The sequence below is a fragment of the Poromitra crassiceps genome (genome assembly GCF_964638095.1).
Source record: "Poromitra crassiceps genome assembly, chromosome: 13".
In the NCBI taxonomy this organism is placed as follows: domain Eukaryota; kingdom Metazoa; phylum Chordata; class Actinopteri; order Beryciformes; family Melamphaidae; genus Poromitra; species Poromitra crassiceps.
This window is the reverse complement of record NC_139644.1, coordinates 3,854,150-3,871,983: the sequence shown is the minus strand read 5'-3', so window position 1 is coordinate 3,871,983 and position 17,834 is coordinate 3,854,150. Positions and strand designations below refer to the sequence as shown.

At 43.8% G+C, this 17,834-nt stretch overlaps 1 protein-coding gene across 1 annotated transcript in view; it reads right to left on the bottom strand.

The window, feature by feature from the left end:
• Positions 1 to 16,762, bottom strand: part of gps1 (G protein pathway suppressor 1) — a 35,279-nt gene extending 18,517 nt beyond the window's left edge. Inside the window, exons 1-7 of the mRNA XM_083649131.1 lie at positions 16,609 to 16,762; positions 13,014 to 13,106; positions 7,507 to 7,688; positions 7,172 to 7,336; positions 5,513 to 5,648; positions 3,658 to 3,735; positions 3,336 to 3,396 (exon numbers count right to left, since the gene is read on the bottom strand). Of these exons, the coding sequence (XP_083505257.1) occupies positions 3,336 to 3,396; positions 3,658 to 3,735; positions 5,513 to 5,648; positions 7,172 to 7,336; positions 7,507 to 7,688; positions 13,014 to 13,106; positions 16,609 to 16,707 (814 nt within the window). The 5' untranslated portion in view covers positions 16,708 to 16,762. The remainder of the gene's footprint in view (positions 1 to 3,335; positions 3,397 to 3,657; positions 3,736 to 5,512; positions 5,649 to 7,171; positions 7,337 to 7,506; positions 7,689 to 13,013; positions 13,107 to 16,608) is intronic.
• Positions 16,763 to 17,834: the final 1,072 nt, after the last annotated feature.

Sequence of the window (17,834 nt, the reverse complement as noted above, 5' to 3'; positions counted from 1 at the left end):
TTCTGATATAGTGACACCTCAAAAATAATTTCCTTCAATAAAACAGCGAAAACAAAGGAATTTTGTTTGGTAAAATAATATTTTTTAGCTGCAACCAGCAGCGCTGGCCCCTGTGTGCGCAGACCCTACACTTTCTTGCTGGTCTTGATTTACTGCTGGTGGGCATCAGATATTCTAGCTTGCCAATATGTCCATCGAGCCTGCTGTCTGGGTCTGTCTGGGTCGGTGTTGTATGCTGCCCTGCGTGCCCCACCCCCCTCTACTGCAAACCCCTCCTCCGTGGGTGTGTCTCTGGTGGCTCTGGTGGCTCTCTGCTGAGTTTGCTCTGCACTGAAAACCCAGCTTTTTCACAGCGTTCCGCGTGTATTTGTCACCGGCTTCCAGCGCTTCCAGTTGAGAATAATAACAACTCCACAACTAATCATGTGGATGGGGCTATCGCAGCGGACACGGAGGGGCTCAATTGTGGCAGCAGATTGGCTGCTGCAGGCACAACTAACGTTATGCTTCATGCATATCGATGCATACCGATGCGATTTCCGTTTCCCCATGACTTCTTCTCTGTTTTTTCTTTGCCTTTCTCTAATCTGGAGAGCACTGTCGCCACCTAATGGGTCTGTAAAATAGCTTTTACACATTCAACATCCACCATACTTTCACAGGAGATGGATCTGGCTTTGATCCACGTCCCACCGTCAAAAAACGCAATTGACGACTTTAGTCGTCATTGGCACTGAACGTTACTATTTGAATTGACGACTATAGTCGTCATTGGCACTCAATGAGTTAAAATGCTTATAAAAATTGTTTTACTTGCTCAAACCAAGCGATTCGACTATACTTAGAATCAGGGGAGATAATGCAACATTTTTTTTTTTTACAATTTTGACTTTCAATAATAAAAGTCGACCTTGATAATAACAACGATTATTCGAAAATTCTAAATTCGATGCCCATCCCTAGTCGGAACGCAGAAGTCGCGGACTTCCGGGTTCTTCACTGTTTCTGCCTATGGGATTTTTGAATGGGTTTTTGGTGTGATGCTTCAAATAAGGTCTCTGGGCAACGCAAGCTTAATCAAATGCGAACCTGTGTTCAGCGGGATAATCTTCACACATGAGGACCACTTTCATGCGTTTTGAAACGTAAATGCGAGCCCTAGAAGTAAAAACCTCGTGCTAAGCTAATCCAGAACTACACACAGTGTCGCATAGGCTTCCCCGTCACGTCACCACTCAACCTGGAGTGTTGTTGATGTGTGCGCTGCTGTGCACTGATTACCCCAGGCTGAACGGGCTGAACCAGGTGAGGGAAAGAGAATTTCCGTGTTCGTCCTTTGAAGTGATGATGTTATTGACGTATAATATCCCCGTTGACTCAACAGTGTAGTCTCATTTAGCCGTTTGCTAGCTAGCCGCCCTTTTAACGGCATGTAAAAGCTTAAAAGCTTTTTGAAGCATCGCGCCAAAAACCCATTCAAAAATCCCATAGGCGAAAACAGTGAAGAACCCGGAAGTGTTAGCATCGATGTTTTCCGGACTCATTCCTGGGGCTCTCTATGACAGTTGAGCAAGCTTGGTACCCATCAGGACCTCGGTGTGTGGTGCGAATACACAGGAGTTTGGTGATCCATGAGGACTCTGGGACCGTGGAGTCAAACCAAATCAAACTGTAACACGCTGAGCTTTCCTGTCAAAATTCTTAACTACCGGTACATGCATGTAACATGTTAACATGTCACTTGTGTTGTTCTTGTCTGTGTTCTTATCTGTATGTCTATCTGCTGCAACTCAATTTGCCCTTTGGGACACTAATAAACTTGAACTTGAAACTAGATATCAAACTAGACAGACATGTCTGTTCAAAGGTAACATACTAAGTAGGGATGCACCGATATGAAAATTTTGGCCGATGCCGATAACCGATATTAACATTGCTGTTATGGCCGATAACCGATATTTACCGATGTCGATATGATCTGTATAAAACCACATTTTTATGATCATCACATTTTGTACATACTGAAAAACACATGTTAACACTGAATTTGAAAAAGTTATGCATTTCTTTATTTGCAAAGCCTTTGGAAAAGCCCATAAATCATAGATTTACTGCATTATTTCATATCAATGTGAAGAATTTGGCTGATAATGATAACCGATATTAACATTGCAACATCTGACCGATACCGATATGACCGATATGTTAAAAAATCGGCCGATACTGGCCGATACCGATATGATTGCCGATATATCGTGCATCCCTAATACTAAGTCATATTACAAGCTATCACAATCCTCACAGACACATGACATTGTATATAATCACTCACAGCTTATGTTAGCCGATGTTAGCAAAACCCTAGCTAGCTAATGTAACTCCTCCTCCTTCTTTCTGTGGTCATGTTAAATGGATATGGAAAAGGACAGATAGGTTGGTTGCTGACATATCTTTAAGATTACATGAATTATTGTAGCTGTAGCTCAGGAGGCAGAGCGGGTCGTCCACTAATCACTTTGGATAAAAGAGGTCGGTGGTTCGATTCCCGCCTCCTCCAGTCTGCATGTTGAAGTGTCCTTGGGCAAGACACTGAACCCCAAATTGCTCCTGATGGTGTGCCAGCACCCTGCGTGGTAACCTGCCACAATCGGTGTGTGAATGGGTGAATGTACCTACTGACTGTAAAGCGCTTTGGATAAAAGTGCTATATAAATGCAGGCCATTTACTATTACCATTTAACTTTGGCTATGTTAAAGGAACACTCCGCCCATTTTCAACCAGCTTTGTATCATTAGAACATCAATAGTATATCAGAAAACTGTAAACGGTTTTGAAGTCTGTCATTTAATTTGACAGTTATTGAGTGTTAAAGTGTGGACCAGTGACATCACTGGTCCACACTAACTCAAATTAATAACTCATTAACTCAAATCAACTCTCAATAACTGTCAAACTATTCATCATTCATCTAGTTTGACAGTTATTTTGAGTTGATTTGAGTTAATGAGTTATTAATTTGAGTTAATGTGGACCAGTGATGTCACTGGTCCACACTTTAACACTCAATAACTGTCAAATTAAATCACAGACTTCAAAACCGTTTACAGTTTTCTGATATACTACTGATGTTCTAATGATACAAAGCTGGTTGAAAATGGGCGGAGTGTTCCTTTAAGCAGTTCATTTTGAATATCTACTATGGTAATGACGGTGCAGGGGTAATCTGCGGTGTTTAATCTGATCATAAAACCTTGCTGGCAAAGCTGACTTGACTCAATGTGACCTCAGGTTGTGTGGTGTGACTTTAGCATTAGAAAGCAGAACATTGTCTTACCTGCAGCACATTTTAATTTGGTGAGGACTGTTTGGTTTTGACTGTCTCGCTCTCCTCTTTGCTAGAGCAAAAGAAACAGAAAACCATCAGTTGAAGACATTTTTCCTTGTGGAACTAGCAAGTTACAAATGTTTCCTCAAAATTGACTGACTTTAACATACACCTTCATATACCCTCATATTAATATTGTCAGGACTTGTAGTGACTGGCACCCCGGCATAAAAAAGGAGTCAAGCCTATACTACACAGAGCACCTTCAGAAATGTCCACACACTGAAGTAAGACTTGAAAGTGACAAAAACGAAGTATGTGTGAAGCTCACCTCTGCAATCTCCGGTGTGGATTCTGCCTTGCTGACGTAACTCAGGACATGGGACCAGTTCTGGAGGTAAACACTAACCTGGAGGCACGGGGGTGGAGATTTACTCTTACCTCAAGTCAAGTCAAGTTTCACAATTCACAAGCATGTCTCAGAGAGCTTCACAGAGAATATGTCTAGCTAAGCACCACCAATAAACAGGATTGAAGAATGTTATATTTGAGAGAGAGAGTGGAGGGGGGGGAGGGAGAGCGGAGGGAGGGAGGGAGAGAAGTGAGAGAGCAGAACAGGGTATACTGGGGCTGGGCGATACGGTTGAATGTATGTCACCATATGGTTCATGTAAGCAAAGTCACGTTTAGTAATTTATCATATTATACTGTTTTATAATTACCTGGCAATTCTCCTATCATCACAATATGATACCACTGAAAGACGACAAGCGATAGAACTGAAAGTACTGAATTCTTCAAATCGTGTCTAGGAATTGTTCAGACTCTTAATAACGGATGGGAATAACAGTTATTCCCATGTGACATGAATGCAGCATCAAAACAATGTGGCTGCTATGCTCTACATTTGCAATCATCTCTACCTTGATGACATTCAGACACATGTTAATGACATCTCTACCTTGATGACGTTCAGACACATGTTAATGACATCATCTCTACCTTGATGACGTTCAGACACATGTTAATGACATCATCTCTACCTTGATGACGTTCAGACACATGTTAATGACATCATCTCTACCTTGATGACGTTCAGACACACGTTAATGACATCATCTCTACCTTGATGACATTCAGACACATGTTAATGACATCATCTCTACCTTGATGACATTCAGACACATGTTAATGACATCATCTCTACCTTGATGACGTTCAGACACATGTTAATGACATCATCTCTACCTTGATGACATTCAGACAGATGTTAATGACATCTCTACCTTGATAACGTTCAGACACGTTAATGACATCATCTCTACCTTGATGACGTTCAGACACATGTTAATGACATCATCTCTACCTTGATGACATTCAGACACATGTTAATGACATCTCTACCTTGATGACATTCAGACACATGTTAATGACATCTCTACCTTGATGACGTTCCGACACATGTTAATGACATCATCTCTACCTGATGACGTTCAGACACGTTAATGACATCATCTCTACCTTGATGACGTTCCCGACTAGGGATGTTCATCAATTATCGAAAATCGATAATTGATCGTTAAGGATTGGAATCGATCCTGTGGCATTTGGATCGATTTTTTTATTATTAAAAAAAAAAAAAAAAAAATTGGGACTAGGTTTGGGTGGAATTCGTTCCTCCTCGCCCCACTCCATTGCACAGCCGACTAACGTGAGGTGGAGCTTCATATAGTCTCTAGTTTTCTGGCTGGGCACGGGCCTTTGTGCCAACAAAACTGTTTTAAACATGGGAAATTCACACCGGCATGCGCCGGGGACAGCAGTGTTGGAGAGGAGACACATTGAAATAAAGAGTTCATTGAGGAGAACACGTTGTCTTTCGTATTTTCTGCCATAGGCATTCATTTTGTAAAAAAAAAAAAAATTGAAAATTGAAAATTTTCTATGTATTAATATGATCGATAATCGATAATTGATCGTTAATTTTCACCAATTATCGATTTTGGAAAATTTTCAAAATGAACATCCCTAGTTCCGACACATGTTAATGACATCATCTCTACCTTGATGACGTTCCGACACATGTTAATGACATCATCTCTACCTTGATGACGTTCAGACACATGTTAATGACATCATCTCTACCTTGATGACGTTCAGACACATGTTAATGACATCATCTCTACCTTGATGACGTTCAGACACATGTTAATGACATGCTTGGCGCTGGTGCAGTAGTCTCTGGCTCTCGAGTAGCACTTGAGGGCGTTGCTGAGGTCACCACAGTCCAGATAATGGTCCCCCAGGTCATCGTGGCCTCGCCTGGGGAACAGCGAGGCATGGAGGGAGTGGAGAGGGGGACAGGTGGTGAACATAGGCAGAAGAGATTGACAGTGTAGTAGACTCATAGTACACTGTCCACTGTCATGTGTACCCAGTGTTGCAGTCAAGTCACTATATCTCCAGTCCAAGGCCCAATCCCAATCCCGCCCTTACCCCTCCACTTAGCCCTTACCCCTCCACTTAGCCCTTACCCCTCCACTTAGCCCTTACCCCTCCACTTAGCCCTTACCCCTCCACTTAGCCCTTACCCCTCCATTTTGCACGTTCACGTGAAGGGGGAGGGAGTCCCGATTCTTACGAGCCCAGTGCCCACGGTACCAAACAGAGATTTTCCAGGGGCACACTCCAAAACAAGGGCTGAGAAGGAAATATATATCATAATATATATTATATATATAATATATATTATATATAATATTGGCAGTGGTAGCAGCTTTCAATTCCTATAGAATGCTAGTTTAACCCTTGTGCCATGTTTTAATATACTTAGGTTAACATTGTTTCCCACGAAGGAGGAAAAAGATCGCCAAGTTGGCAACAACGTTATGCAAATTACTATTAGAGTTTTCTTATTGAAAGACTGTATTTTGTCATACCTGACAGTTTCCACTGCTGCTTCCTGCAGTCTTCCTCAGAGACGTCACGTGATGTTGTTGTGACGTGCTGTATGGCTGGTTTTTAACATCACGTGACGTCTCTGAGGAAGACTGCAGGAAGCAGCAGTCAAAACTGTCAGGTATGACAAAAGACACACAATCTTTCAATAAGAAAACTCTAATAGTTAATAATAGATAGACGAAATGAACTTGTTTGGATTGTTATGCAAATTAACCGTCTAACCGGCGGTTAACCGGTAACTGTTGACATCCCTACCTACTATGTTATAATCATGTTTTCCAGTGACTCCTGAGCAAAGCAGGCAACTAATAAAACCGTATAATTTAAATATTAATAAGTTATCAAAAATGTAATTATTTAATTTGTGGAAATATGCAATATGACAAAATTGTATGAATCTGCAGACTTCATTCAATCTGTTTGAACCAGAAATACTGTAACTTTATTATCCCAGTTTTGCAAAATGGTGACGTAATGAGTGGTGCCCCATTTCCTAGGCAATTGTTTTCAACCCCTACCCCCTTGTGGCTCCCTTTGGAAGGGCAAAGGGCAAAGCGAGGGGCACTCAAAAACGAGGGGTAGGGGGAAATTAAGAAATAGGATTGGGCCCAAGTCCAGTCTCGAGTCCGTCACCAAAGAAGAGTCAGAGTCAAGTCAAGTCCCCATTAGCTGAGTCCAGAGTCCAGAGTCCACAGTTAGTCTACTGAACATAAGTGTGAATCTACATGTAGGTGGACCACGTCTGCCCTGTCACAGTATCAATAACTTATGCCCAATTATTAGGGCCAAGTCCAAGTCCAAGTCATCAGTGCTCAAGTTCAAGTCGAGTCACAAGTCTTACAAACGTGTCCAGGACTCGGACTCGACTGCAGCACTGCGTGTACCTGATGCTCTCTTTAATGGAGTTCCCCTTGTAGTTCTTCAGGTCGGTATCCAGTTTCTCCAGTTTGAGAAGGGCCTTTTTCCTGGTGGATTCGGCCCAGGCTGAGTCCAGGGGAGGGGGAGCCGCCCCCGCTTCCGGCACCGCGTCCGGTACCCCCTGCACCTCCCTGTGGGGGGAGGCCACACATTACACACGTTACTCCTTTGACAGAAGACGAGTCCTAACATAACCGAAAACAGCAGTATCTACTTCCACCCACCCACAGACACACACCAGGGTTCCCACACCTTCTCTGTGTGACCTGTGGGAACTCTGACACACACACTCGTGGCGTACCGCGTGGCCTCTGTGAGTTTGCGATGGATCTCCTCATACGAGTCGACGTTGAAAGTCCTCTGGACAAAGGTGAGGGCCATCTTGAGGGCTTCGACCCGGAGCTGAGGGCAGTGATCTGCCACAAACTGGAGCCTCTCGATGCGCATCAGTCCACTGTAGCTGGTGCCATACTGCTCCAGGTCCTACGCACAGGGAGGGAGGAGCAAAAGACAGGAGGAAATAAATAATTACAATGCCATGCTCCTTTGTCAGTGACCTGCCTAGTAAGTACATTTTTGTTTTAGATTCAGGGATGCTTCGATGTACTGATCTACCATCCAAACGTGTGTTTCACATAGATGTGGTTTATTAAAAAATTATAATCATGCATTGAAAGTGAGTTACTGAGCTTTATAAAACGGCTCTCTCAAATCAAGCAATCTGATTGGTTCAGAGCCATTGTATAAATCCAATAACCCACTCCAATAACCCATGGCCATGGGTTATTGGTTGCCATGGCAACTCTCTTACTAAAAGCCTTTGGTTACCAGTTACCTCAAAAAAAACAAATGGCGGAGACAGCTGTCAGATCCTTGTGAATCGATCTTCGCTTATAACTTTACTAATACTTCGCAGAAAATTATGTTTTGTACAAGAATAGATGCGGGCTAATGTCTTCTTTGCAAAAAAAAGGCTGTTAACCCCGCATTTAACCCCGTAACGTTAGTTGGTGTCGGGCTTTGCAGAAAGCACTCAGCTTCTCAGCAAGCGCTGAGAATGCAGCGCTGCGCTCGAGCTGCCTGTCGGGCTTTCCAGAAAGCTCTCAGCTTCTCAGCAAGCGCCAGGATTGGCCAATGTCAACTTCACTCTCCAGAACGATCCAATCAAATCACCCGCACGTCTATCTTCTTGCTAGAGGTCCCGCCTTACAGTAGTGTTTCAACTGACTATCAGAATACCATGCCAGTCGGACTTATAGTATTATTATTATATTTATATTATCATACTTGGAAACCGTTTTATAAAAGCAATATAGCACTCGAGCAGCGTGTGTTGTGGCATATATCCCGCTGATCAGTTGTTATCCCACTCGGCCTGCGGCCTCGTTGGATAACAACTGATCAGCGGGATATATTTGCCACAACACACTAGCGCTCATGCTATATTGCTTAAATATACACTGAATAGCGAGGCCATTGTTATCAGATTGTGATCAGATCAGATTGTGATCAGATTAATCTAATCCTGTGCGCCAACAACTGGACGGAAGGCCTGTATATTGTGACTAGGGATGTTAATGATTAACATCATTAATTAATGATCAATCGAAATTGATCGTTACCATATCACAGCCACTGGTGCACTGACGTGGTTATAACCTCCCAGTATTGTTCGCCAGTGTTGGAACATCTTACACTACGGTGCAGACCATTCTATCTCCCCAGGGAGCTTCCCTGTGTGCTGCTAACTGCTGTTTACATTCCGCCACAAGCCAACGCAGCTGAGGCATTAGAAGAGCTGTATGGAGTCATTAGCAAGCAGGAGAACATGCACCCGGATGCCATTTCAGTCGTGGCGGGGGATTTTAATCACTGTAACATGAAATCTGTGTTACCAAAATATTATCAACATGTTAAATGTCCAACCAGAGGAAATAAGACTCTTGATCATTGTTACTCCACAATCAAGGCCGCCTACAGAGCGATACCACGCCCTCACTTTGGGAAATCCGATCACCTGGCCGTGCTCCTGCTCCCTGCTTACAAGCAGAGAGTGAAGTGCGTGCAGCCCACTGTGAGATCGGTACAGTGCTGGTCCACGGAACACGAATCCAAACTTCAGGGCTGCCTTGAATTGACAGACTGGTCCATCTTCAAGGATTCTGCCACGAGTTTGGATGAATACGCCGATTCTGTCACCGGCTACGTTAAATTCTGTGTGGATCCATCCGCTCCTATCCCAACCAGAAGCCCTGGATTAATAATGACATTCGCCTCAAACTGAGGGAGCGCACCATCGCCTTTAAATCCGGGGATGCTGATCGTTATAAAAAATCCAGGTACGATCTGAGAGGAGCGATCAAAGCTGCTAAGAGACAATACAGGGACAAATTAGAGGACAATTACAGCGGCTGTGACTCGCGGCGAATGTGGAGAGGGCTGCAGGCGGTTACGGATTATAAACCCAAGTCTGACACGATCTCGGACACCTCCGCCTCTCTACCGGACGATTTGAACAACTTTTTTGCCCGCTTCGAGGCTCATAACACGGACCCAGTCACATCAGTGCGGAGCCCGCCCGATGTTGTAGACCTGCAGGTGACTCAGGACGATGTAAGTAAAGCGTTTAAAAGCGTTAAGGCTCATAAAGCTGCCGGCCCAGATGGAATTGCCTCTCGTGTCCTTAAGACATGCTACAACCAGCTGTCCTGGGTCTTTACTGACATATTTAACCTGTCCCTGTCATTGTGTGTGGTCCCATTATGTTTCAAAGAAACAATAATTGTGCCCATTGCTAAGATAAAACCTGTCACCTGCCTTAACGATTACCGCCCCGTTGCTTTGACTTCTGTTATCATGAAGTGCCTGGAAAAACTGGTTATATCTTATATAAAAAGCATTATTCCTGTTAGCATTGATCCATTACAGTTTGCTTACTGTTCAAACAGATCTGTTGATGATGCTATTGCTCTTGCTTTACACACTGCCCTGGTACATCTTGAGAAGAAAAACACTTATGTCAGACTACTGTTTATTGACTATAGCTCCGCATTCAACACTATTGTACCATCAAAACTGTTGTTGAAACTTAGGGGCCTTGGTCTGGGCTAGGGATGTCGAAAATCATAATTTTTCTTGACCGACAACCGACACTCATTAGCCGACAACTGTCGGTTAACCGAGAAGATTAAAATGCGCTATTTTACTGTCTGTGCCCCATTAAACCATTAGGCCTACCAAATGCTTGATTTTTTTTCAGTAGAAAGCGTTTATTTTTACATCTACAAGCAGAAAAAAACATATTAACAAAACGAGAAGACAAGTTAAATCCTCCAGCCATCTAAACAAAAACATTCCTCAGATAGGCTATGATATAGGAGCTGCACGCATTTGCGGAAGGGGGAAATACGGAGGGAAAAAACCCATACTCACGCTCACAATTCTTAAATGAATTATCTTACTGCATGTGTCGTAAATAGTCTAATAAAACCAGCAGAAACTAATTTTAAAAGCTCAGAACGAAACGTGTCGCTAATTGAACGAATTTCCACTTTGAATAGCACATCACGACACCGCCCCAAGCCTTCACGCTGCAGGGCGCACTGACGAAGCGCTTATTGCTCTGCTGCCTTCTGACATTCTCACTAATTCAACAGTGGTTTACCTGCTTTTGAGATCTGCAAAAAATAGTTTGCTTCTCTCTCCACGCTTCTCCCTCTCTCTCTTTATCTGCGACGAGGGCTGTAGGTGGCTATTATGCTCACTGTGTGTCCGGCTGCACGACATGACGAGTGCAGCAAGTCCGCACGCTGACAGCTGTCAGCATTGCGGGACTCGGGAGGATGAACAAATGAGGCAGGCTGTCCAAACTTTTTACCGATCTAATATGAGATGCAGAGAAATAATTATATATTAATAGCCGATGTGTTTAGAAGAGCATTCTCACTCTTGCTGTAATCGTTGTGGGATTATTACACCTGAGAGACAGACAGACCCGGAGAGAACTCAATTTACGGTAAAAGTGTGGATTCCTCAGTGAATCGATGTGGAAGACGCAGCTTGTTTTGAAACGCGTCATTGAAAGTAACCTCATGGTTTCATGACAGTGGCTGGAACACAGAAGGAGCATGACTGACTGGCTCGCTGTAGTCTCTGCACAGGGCAGGGCGTCTTCTCCCGTCTGGTCAAAGCAGAGAGGAGGCGGGGGTGTGGCGCATGTGTGGAGCTGAGTTTATCACAGAGCACATCTCGCACGCGGGGGGAGAGGCGGACAGTGCACACTGCTTTTCCATTTGGAAAAGCCTTTCTCTAAATGAATGTTGTTCTGGCAGTGGCAGGAGCTTTTAATTCCTATATAATGCTGCTACAGTAACTACTTAGGCTACGTTAACATTGTTGCTTACCGCGAAGGAGGGAAAAAAACCACCATATTGGCAACACGTTGTATGCCAATTTAATATGCAAATTAACCGTTTGGCCGACATGCTTAACCGACCAATGACGTTGTCGCCGGTTAACCGGTTAACGGTTAACCGTCGACATCCCTAGTCTGGGCAGCGCCATCTGTTACTGGCTATTTGACTTTCTGACAGGCAGACCACAATCTGTGCGCATTTGTAATAGATGTTCATCTATCATGTTCATCTATCATTTTCACCAGAACCGGCGCGCCCCAAGGCTGCTGCCTCAGTCCTCTGCTGTACATTCTGTTTACCTTCGACTGTGTCGCCAGATTTGGAAATAACATCATCATAAAATTTGCGGATGACACCACAGTGATCGGATTAATAACCGACGGTGATGAGAGGGCCTATAGGAGAGAAATAGAAGATCTAACCCTATGGTGCCAAAACAACAACCTCTCTCTAAACACCAATAAGACCAAAGAAATCATTGTTGACTTTAGAAAGTCCAAAGTCATTCACACCCCCATTTCCATCAACGGGTCAACTGTCGACATAGTCGATAGCTTCAAATTCCTGGGCACACACATCACAAACACACTCACATGGTCTCTCAACACCAAGTGCATCCTCAAGAAGCCACAGCAGCGACTGTACTTTCTGAGGCGCCTCAAGAAATTTGGCTTGAGCACCAAAGGCCTTGTGAATTTCTATCGCTGCACCATAGAAAGTGTTCTGACAGGGTGTATCACAGTGTGGTACGGCAACCTGACCGCCCAGGACTGCAGACTGCTGCAGAGGACTGTGAAGACAGCAGCTAAAATCATCGGCACAGATCTACCAAACCTCCATAACATCTTCACCACTCGCTGTAAAATGAAAGCCAAAAACATTATCAAAGACACCAGCCACCCCGCTCATACCCTGTTCTCACTCCTCCCTTCCAAAAAACGCTACCGGAGCATCAACACCACCCGTCTCAGTAACAGCTTTTTCCCCCAGGCAGTCAGGCTGCTGAACAGTTGACTCACACACACTGCAACGCACTGTCACTTTGTTGTGCACCATTATTGTATTGTACTGTATTGTGGTTTGTGTTATGTCTACACGCACTGTGTACAGACATGTCTGTATCACATGTAGCCTACATAGTTATGTAGGTCTACACCCTTTTTCTGTCTGTCTTTTTGACCATGTCCTTGTGTATGTAAGGCTGAGGGTTGCTCAGAGCATAAAGAATTTCATTGTATTATACATTGTATTATACATATGACAATAAACTACTTGAACTTGAACCTGAACAATTAATCAATTAAGGAAATTTGATACATTTGCATCCCTAATTGTGACAATCAGTTGGTCACGCCATTTGCTGTAACAATATGACAGTATGTTGGGTCAGTACCAGTGTTGGGTTCTCCACTACATAGTTGGCGTCGAGAGCATTCTGCTGGTCGTCCTGGGGATCTGCATCAATCTGCATGGGCTCCACAGCCCCCTGAGAGACAGACAGCAGGCACAGAGGTTACAGACAGCACCCTGAGAGACAGGCACAGAGCAGAGGTTAGCAAGAAACCACAGTTTAACTCATCAAGAAAATCAATCTATAAAATAGATTATTAAGTTTGTGAGGCAACTAATCGCATTATCGATTCGTTCACATTTTGTAAAAGTATAGTGGGTTAGCTGCAAACTATGTAAAATCGACCTAAAATCGCCACAGTATTGACACCAAAGCAAAACATAACGTAACTAACGTTAGCCATGGAGGATTTTATTGAAATAAAATCTGCATTTATTTTTATCCGATTAAATGAAGAAAGAATCGACAGATGAATCGATTATCAAAATAATCGTTGTTGCAGCCCTATAGCTGGAGTACTCTGAAAGAAACCGGGATACTGTTGTATGTATACACCTGATCCTGGTTTCTCACTGCAGCAGACTACCTGCGCAGGCGCAGCTTCAGTCCAGTCTTACTTCTGGAGCGAAGAGGAAACAAGAGTTTTTTCTTTCGGTGATGAACAATTTTCTTTTAAAGGAGATATTTGCACATCCAGGTCTCTCCGGTGCAGGACTGCAGGTGCAGGTGCAGGACTGCAGGTGCTCTGGTGCAGGGTTAGGATTAGGGTGCAGGACTGCAGGTCTCTCTGGTGCAGGGTTAGGGTGCAAGGGTGCAGGACTGCAGGTGCAGGACTGCAGGTGCAGGACTGCAGGTCTCTCTGGTGCAGGGTTAGGGTGCAGGACTGCAGGTGCAGGGTTAGGGTGCAGGTCTCTCTGGTGCAGGGTTAGGGTGCAAGACTGCAGGTGCAGGTCTCTCTGGTGCAGGGTTAGGGTTAGGGTGCAGGACTGCAGGTGCGTTGGTGCAGGGTTAGGGTGCAGGACTGCAGGTGCGTTGGTGCAGGACTGCAGGTGCAGGTCTCTCTGGTGCAGGGTTAGGGTGCAGGACTGCAGGTGCGTTGGTGCAGGACTGCAGGTGCGTTGGTGCAGGGTTAGGGTGCAGGACTGCAGGTGCAGGGTTAGGGTGCAGGACTGCAGGTGCAGGGTTAGGGTGCAGGACTGCAGGTGCGTTGGAAAGTATAATTTGAGTCTTGAAGAGCTCTTGCTCAGCATCACCCTTTTATTAAACAAACACCACGTTTCGGTCCATTGGACCTTTGCCAAATGTTTTACAGAATTTCTGTCGCAGTGATCTTAAATAGACAATGCTCCACCCTTTCCACTAGGAATGCACCGATCCACAATTTTTCACTTCCGATCCGATTCCGATACCTGAATTTGGATATCTGCCGATACCGATATTATTCCGATACCGATATTTTTCTTGAATATACAGTATAGGCAAAGATTTGGCCAATTAAAGATTTTTTTTTTTTTAAATATACCTTGCAAAAAACAGACAAAATTAAGAAAAGATACAAGGCAAAAAAGGATACTATTATACGATTCGTTAATTATGTCAATATCGGCACCCGATACCGATATTGGATCGCTCACATCCCTACTTTCCACCCCCTCCATCCCTGTGTTCATCAGTCTCTAGTGGGAGTGTCTCTGTGTTCATCAGACTCTTGTGGGAGTGTCTCTGTGTTCATCAGTCTCTTGTGGGAGTGTCTCTGTGTTCATCAGTCTCTTGTGGGAGTGTCTCTGTGTTCATCAGTCTCTAGTGGGAGTGTCTCTGTGTTCAGCAGTCTCTTGTGGGAGTGTCTCTGTGTTCATCAGTCTCTTGTGGGAGTGTCTCTGTGTTCATCAGTCTCTTGTGGGAGTGTCTCTGTGTTCATCAGTCTCTAGTGGGAGTGTCTCTGTGTTCATCAGTCTCTTGTGGGAGTGTCTCTGTGTTCATCAGTCTCTAGTGGGAGTGTCTCTGTGTTCATCAGTCTCTTGTGGGAGTGTCTCTGTGTTCATCAGTCTCTTGTGGGAGTGTCTCTGTGTTCATCAGTCTCTTGTGGGAGTGTCTCTGTGTTCATCAGTCTCTTGTGGGAGTGTCTCTGTGTTCATCAGTCTCTAGTGGGAGTGTCTCAATAAGTGACAGTAAGCATTTGTCACCTTGAGGAGACCCAAGACCAATTGAAATAAGTGCAACACCACAACATGTTATTTACACATGATTATGCCTACAGTAATCCACAGATACTATATTTATGATATTTACAGGAGCACAACAGATGAATGAAGACATGGCCTTGCTGCTTTCATAAATCATTCAAAAGTGTGCCACATGTATCTTGAATGCTCCCGTCCACCAAACAAGATCTATTATAAACCCAAAAACTCCTTAGAGCAGCATTGTAGTTCACGGGCCACATGGGACCCAATTTGGTCTCAAGTGGTCCAGACAAAGACAATCAATGCATAATAAATAAATAACACATCCAAATGTTCCTGTTTCTTTCAGTGTAAAGAATTAGAACACGGTTACACGGTAGCCTCAGCTACCATATGCCTATAATATCATATCAATACTGTCTGTAAGTGTGCATTACAATTGACTTCAACTTGATGGCAAATGGTAAACTATTTAGTTTACCATTTAGTGACACACACAGAAAACAGAGGCTACTTCATATTGTAACTTGATGCTGAAACCTGGTATGATCAATTTTAGGTGTCAAATCCTGAGCGTGAAAAATTGGATTGAAGCTGTGGGCCGGATTGGATCCTTTGGCGGGCCGGTTCTGGCCCTCGGGCCGTATGTTTGACAGCCCTGCCTTAGAGCATGACATGCCATGGGGATCTCATCATACCATCCTTTGGGGAATCAAGTTTATTTATTTGGTTAAATGTCTGTGTGGGCTAGGCTAGCATCATGTCTGTGTGGGTAAAACATCACGTCAATTAAAACAAATAATTAGTGAACATAAGAGCTCCATAATGAGAAATGATAGATGACCCTATAGCAAGACATTTCAATTACTTCAAACATGACATGACATCATTCAGGTTCCAAGGCATTGAGACAGTGGCTGTCTGAGAGAGGTGGTGAAATTGAAGCCATTCTGAATAGGCACCCGATCTGGATTTATAATTTGCAAACCGTAGGGTCGACAAACAAAATGATGTTTTTCCTTTTTTATCAAATCGTAAAATAATAATGAAAATAAGTATGTATGATTTGATAGATTGTGCCTTGCTTTCAGCAAGCACAATAACTAGTTTGTGTGCACACGCACGCGCACATAGCACAACGCTACCTGTCATAACGTTTGTTTGTTTGTTACTGTCTGTAAAGCAAACGAGTTACGTTAGCAAAACTATCGATAGCTACACGGGTGTAGTAGCACTAGTTTGTCCCTTTAATGTAGCGTTACGTGTTGGCCTCCAGCCCATTGAAGTGCCTGAAGCTCACTAGCTTATAACGCTACTGGTTTTAGCTTGTTGCTAAGCTAACACCCGGTTGTTTTGTTAGCCAATGATGGGGGCCTTCCGCTAACTGTTAACGTTAGCTTTGAAGCCATCTCTAGCTGTTCTAACGTTAGGCTAAAGTGAATAACGTGAGTTACCTGGAAGTTGAAGACCTGTACAGGCAGAGGCATCTTCTTGTTGTCACACTTGAGGTCGCTGATCACATTGGCCAGGTCATGGAGGTGGGACATCGACATGGATGGTCTGTGACTGTCAGGCGCTTCTCTCAATACTAGCTAGCTCTCTCTGCTCTGCTGTCTGTCGGAGTGTCGGCTGCACACGAACTCTTCCGGAAAAGAACGAACCCATTTATTCTTCTTCCTTTGTTACCGGCAGACTAGGCACGGGTTAGTACATTGCTGCCTCACACTGGTGTAGATACGTCACTGCACATTTACCCTTTGTGACCTACCTATATCTTTTGATACAAGTCTGTGGTTTTGAGGAAGTGAACACACTACACCCCTGCCTATCCCAGTTCAGACACCATCATTAATAGTGGGATACATTTTCATGTCAAATCTTGAAGGATACTTCTGTCACTATTATCGGTAGGCTAATACAATAATTATTTAGAATACAAGTAAGCCTAGCCTTTTTCCACTGTAAATCAGGATGCGTAACATTAACACCGTTTAAAGTATTTTGCATGTGTCTGTTACAGCAAACAACATTAAAACACATGAACCACTTGGTAAGAATGTCTCTTTTATTATTGCTTGACCTGCTATATGATGTGAATACCAAAAAGGACCGGAACATTTTAGCACAATCTGGCAAATCAAAGTTTGTACATTCAGAATAAAGGGATAAAACAAAAGAATGGTCCTCTCTAGCAAGACGACCAGTCGTCGGCTGACTCGCTGTAGACCTCGGCTTTTTCAGTCAGATACAAACACTGGGAGCTTTAAAGAATGGGAGTACAGTAAGCAGGGGCCTCCTCTATATCTAATAGGGTTAGGGGTCAGGGGCCTTCCCCTCTATATCTATGGCAAAAAAAGAAAGGAAAAAAATCAGTTTTGTCGTTTGGCTGCATTGTAAGTTACACCCACTCTCAGCATTGGTTATTTCCCAAGCTCTTTGCGTTCTTGCGAGTCAGCACACTGATTGAGTTACTGTATAGGAGAAAGCTCATCACAAGCAAGAACACTGGGCAAGATGCAACCCGCTGAATAGAAGGTCAGATGGGTGCATCAGTGAATTAAGATGGGAAGTGTCATAATAACAGAAAAAAGATGACAGCTGTGTGACAAGCAAAACACTAACTTGGCTGTGTGGTTTCTTGTTGCTTGTGTGCCACAGCTACACAATGTCAAAAGCAACA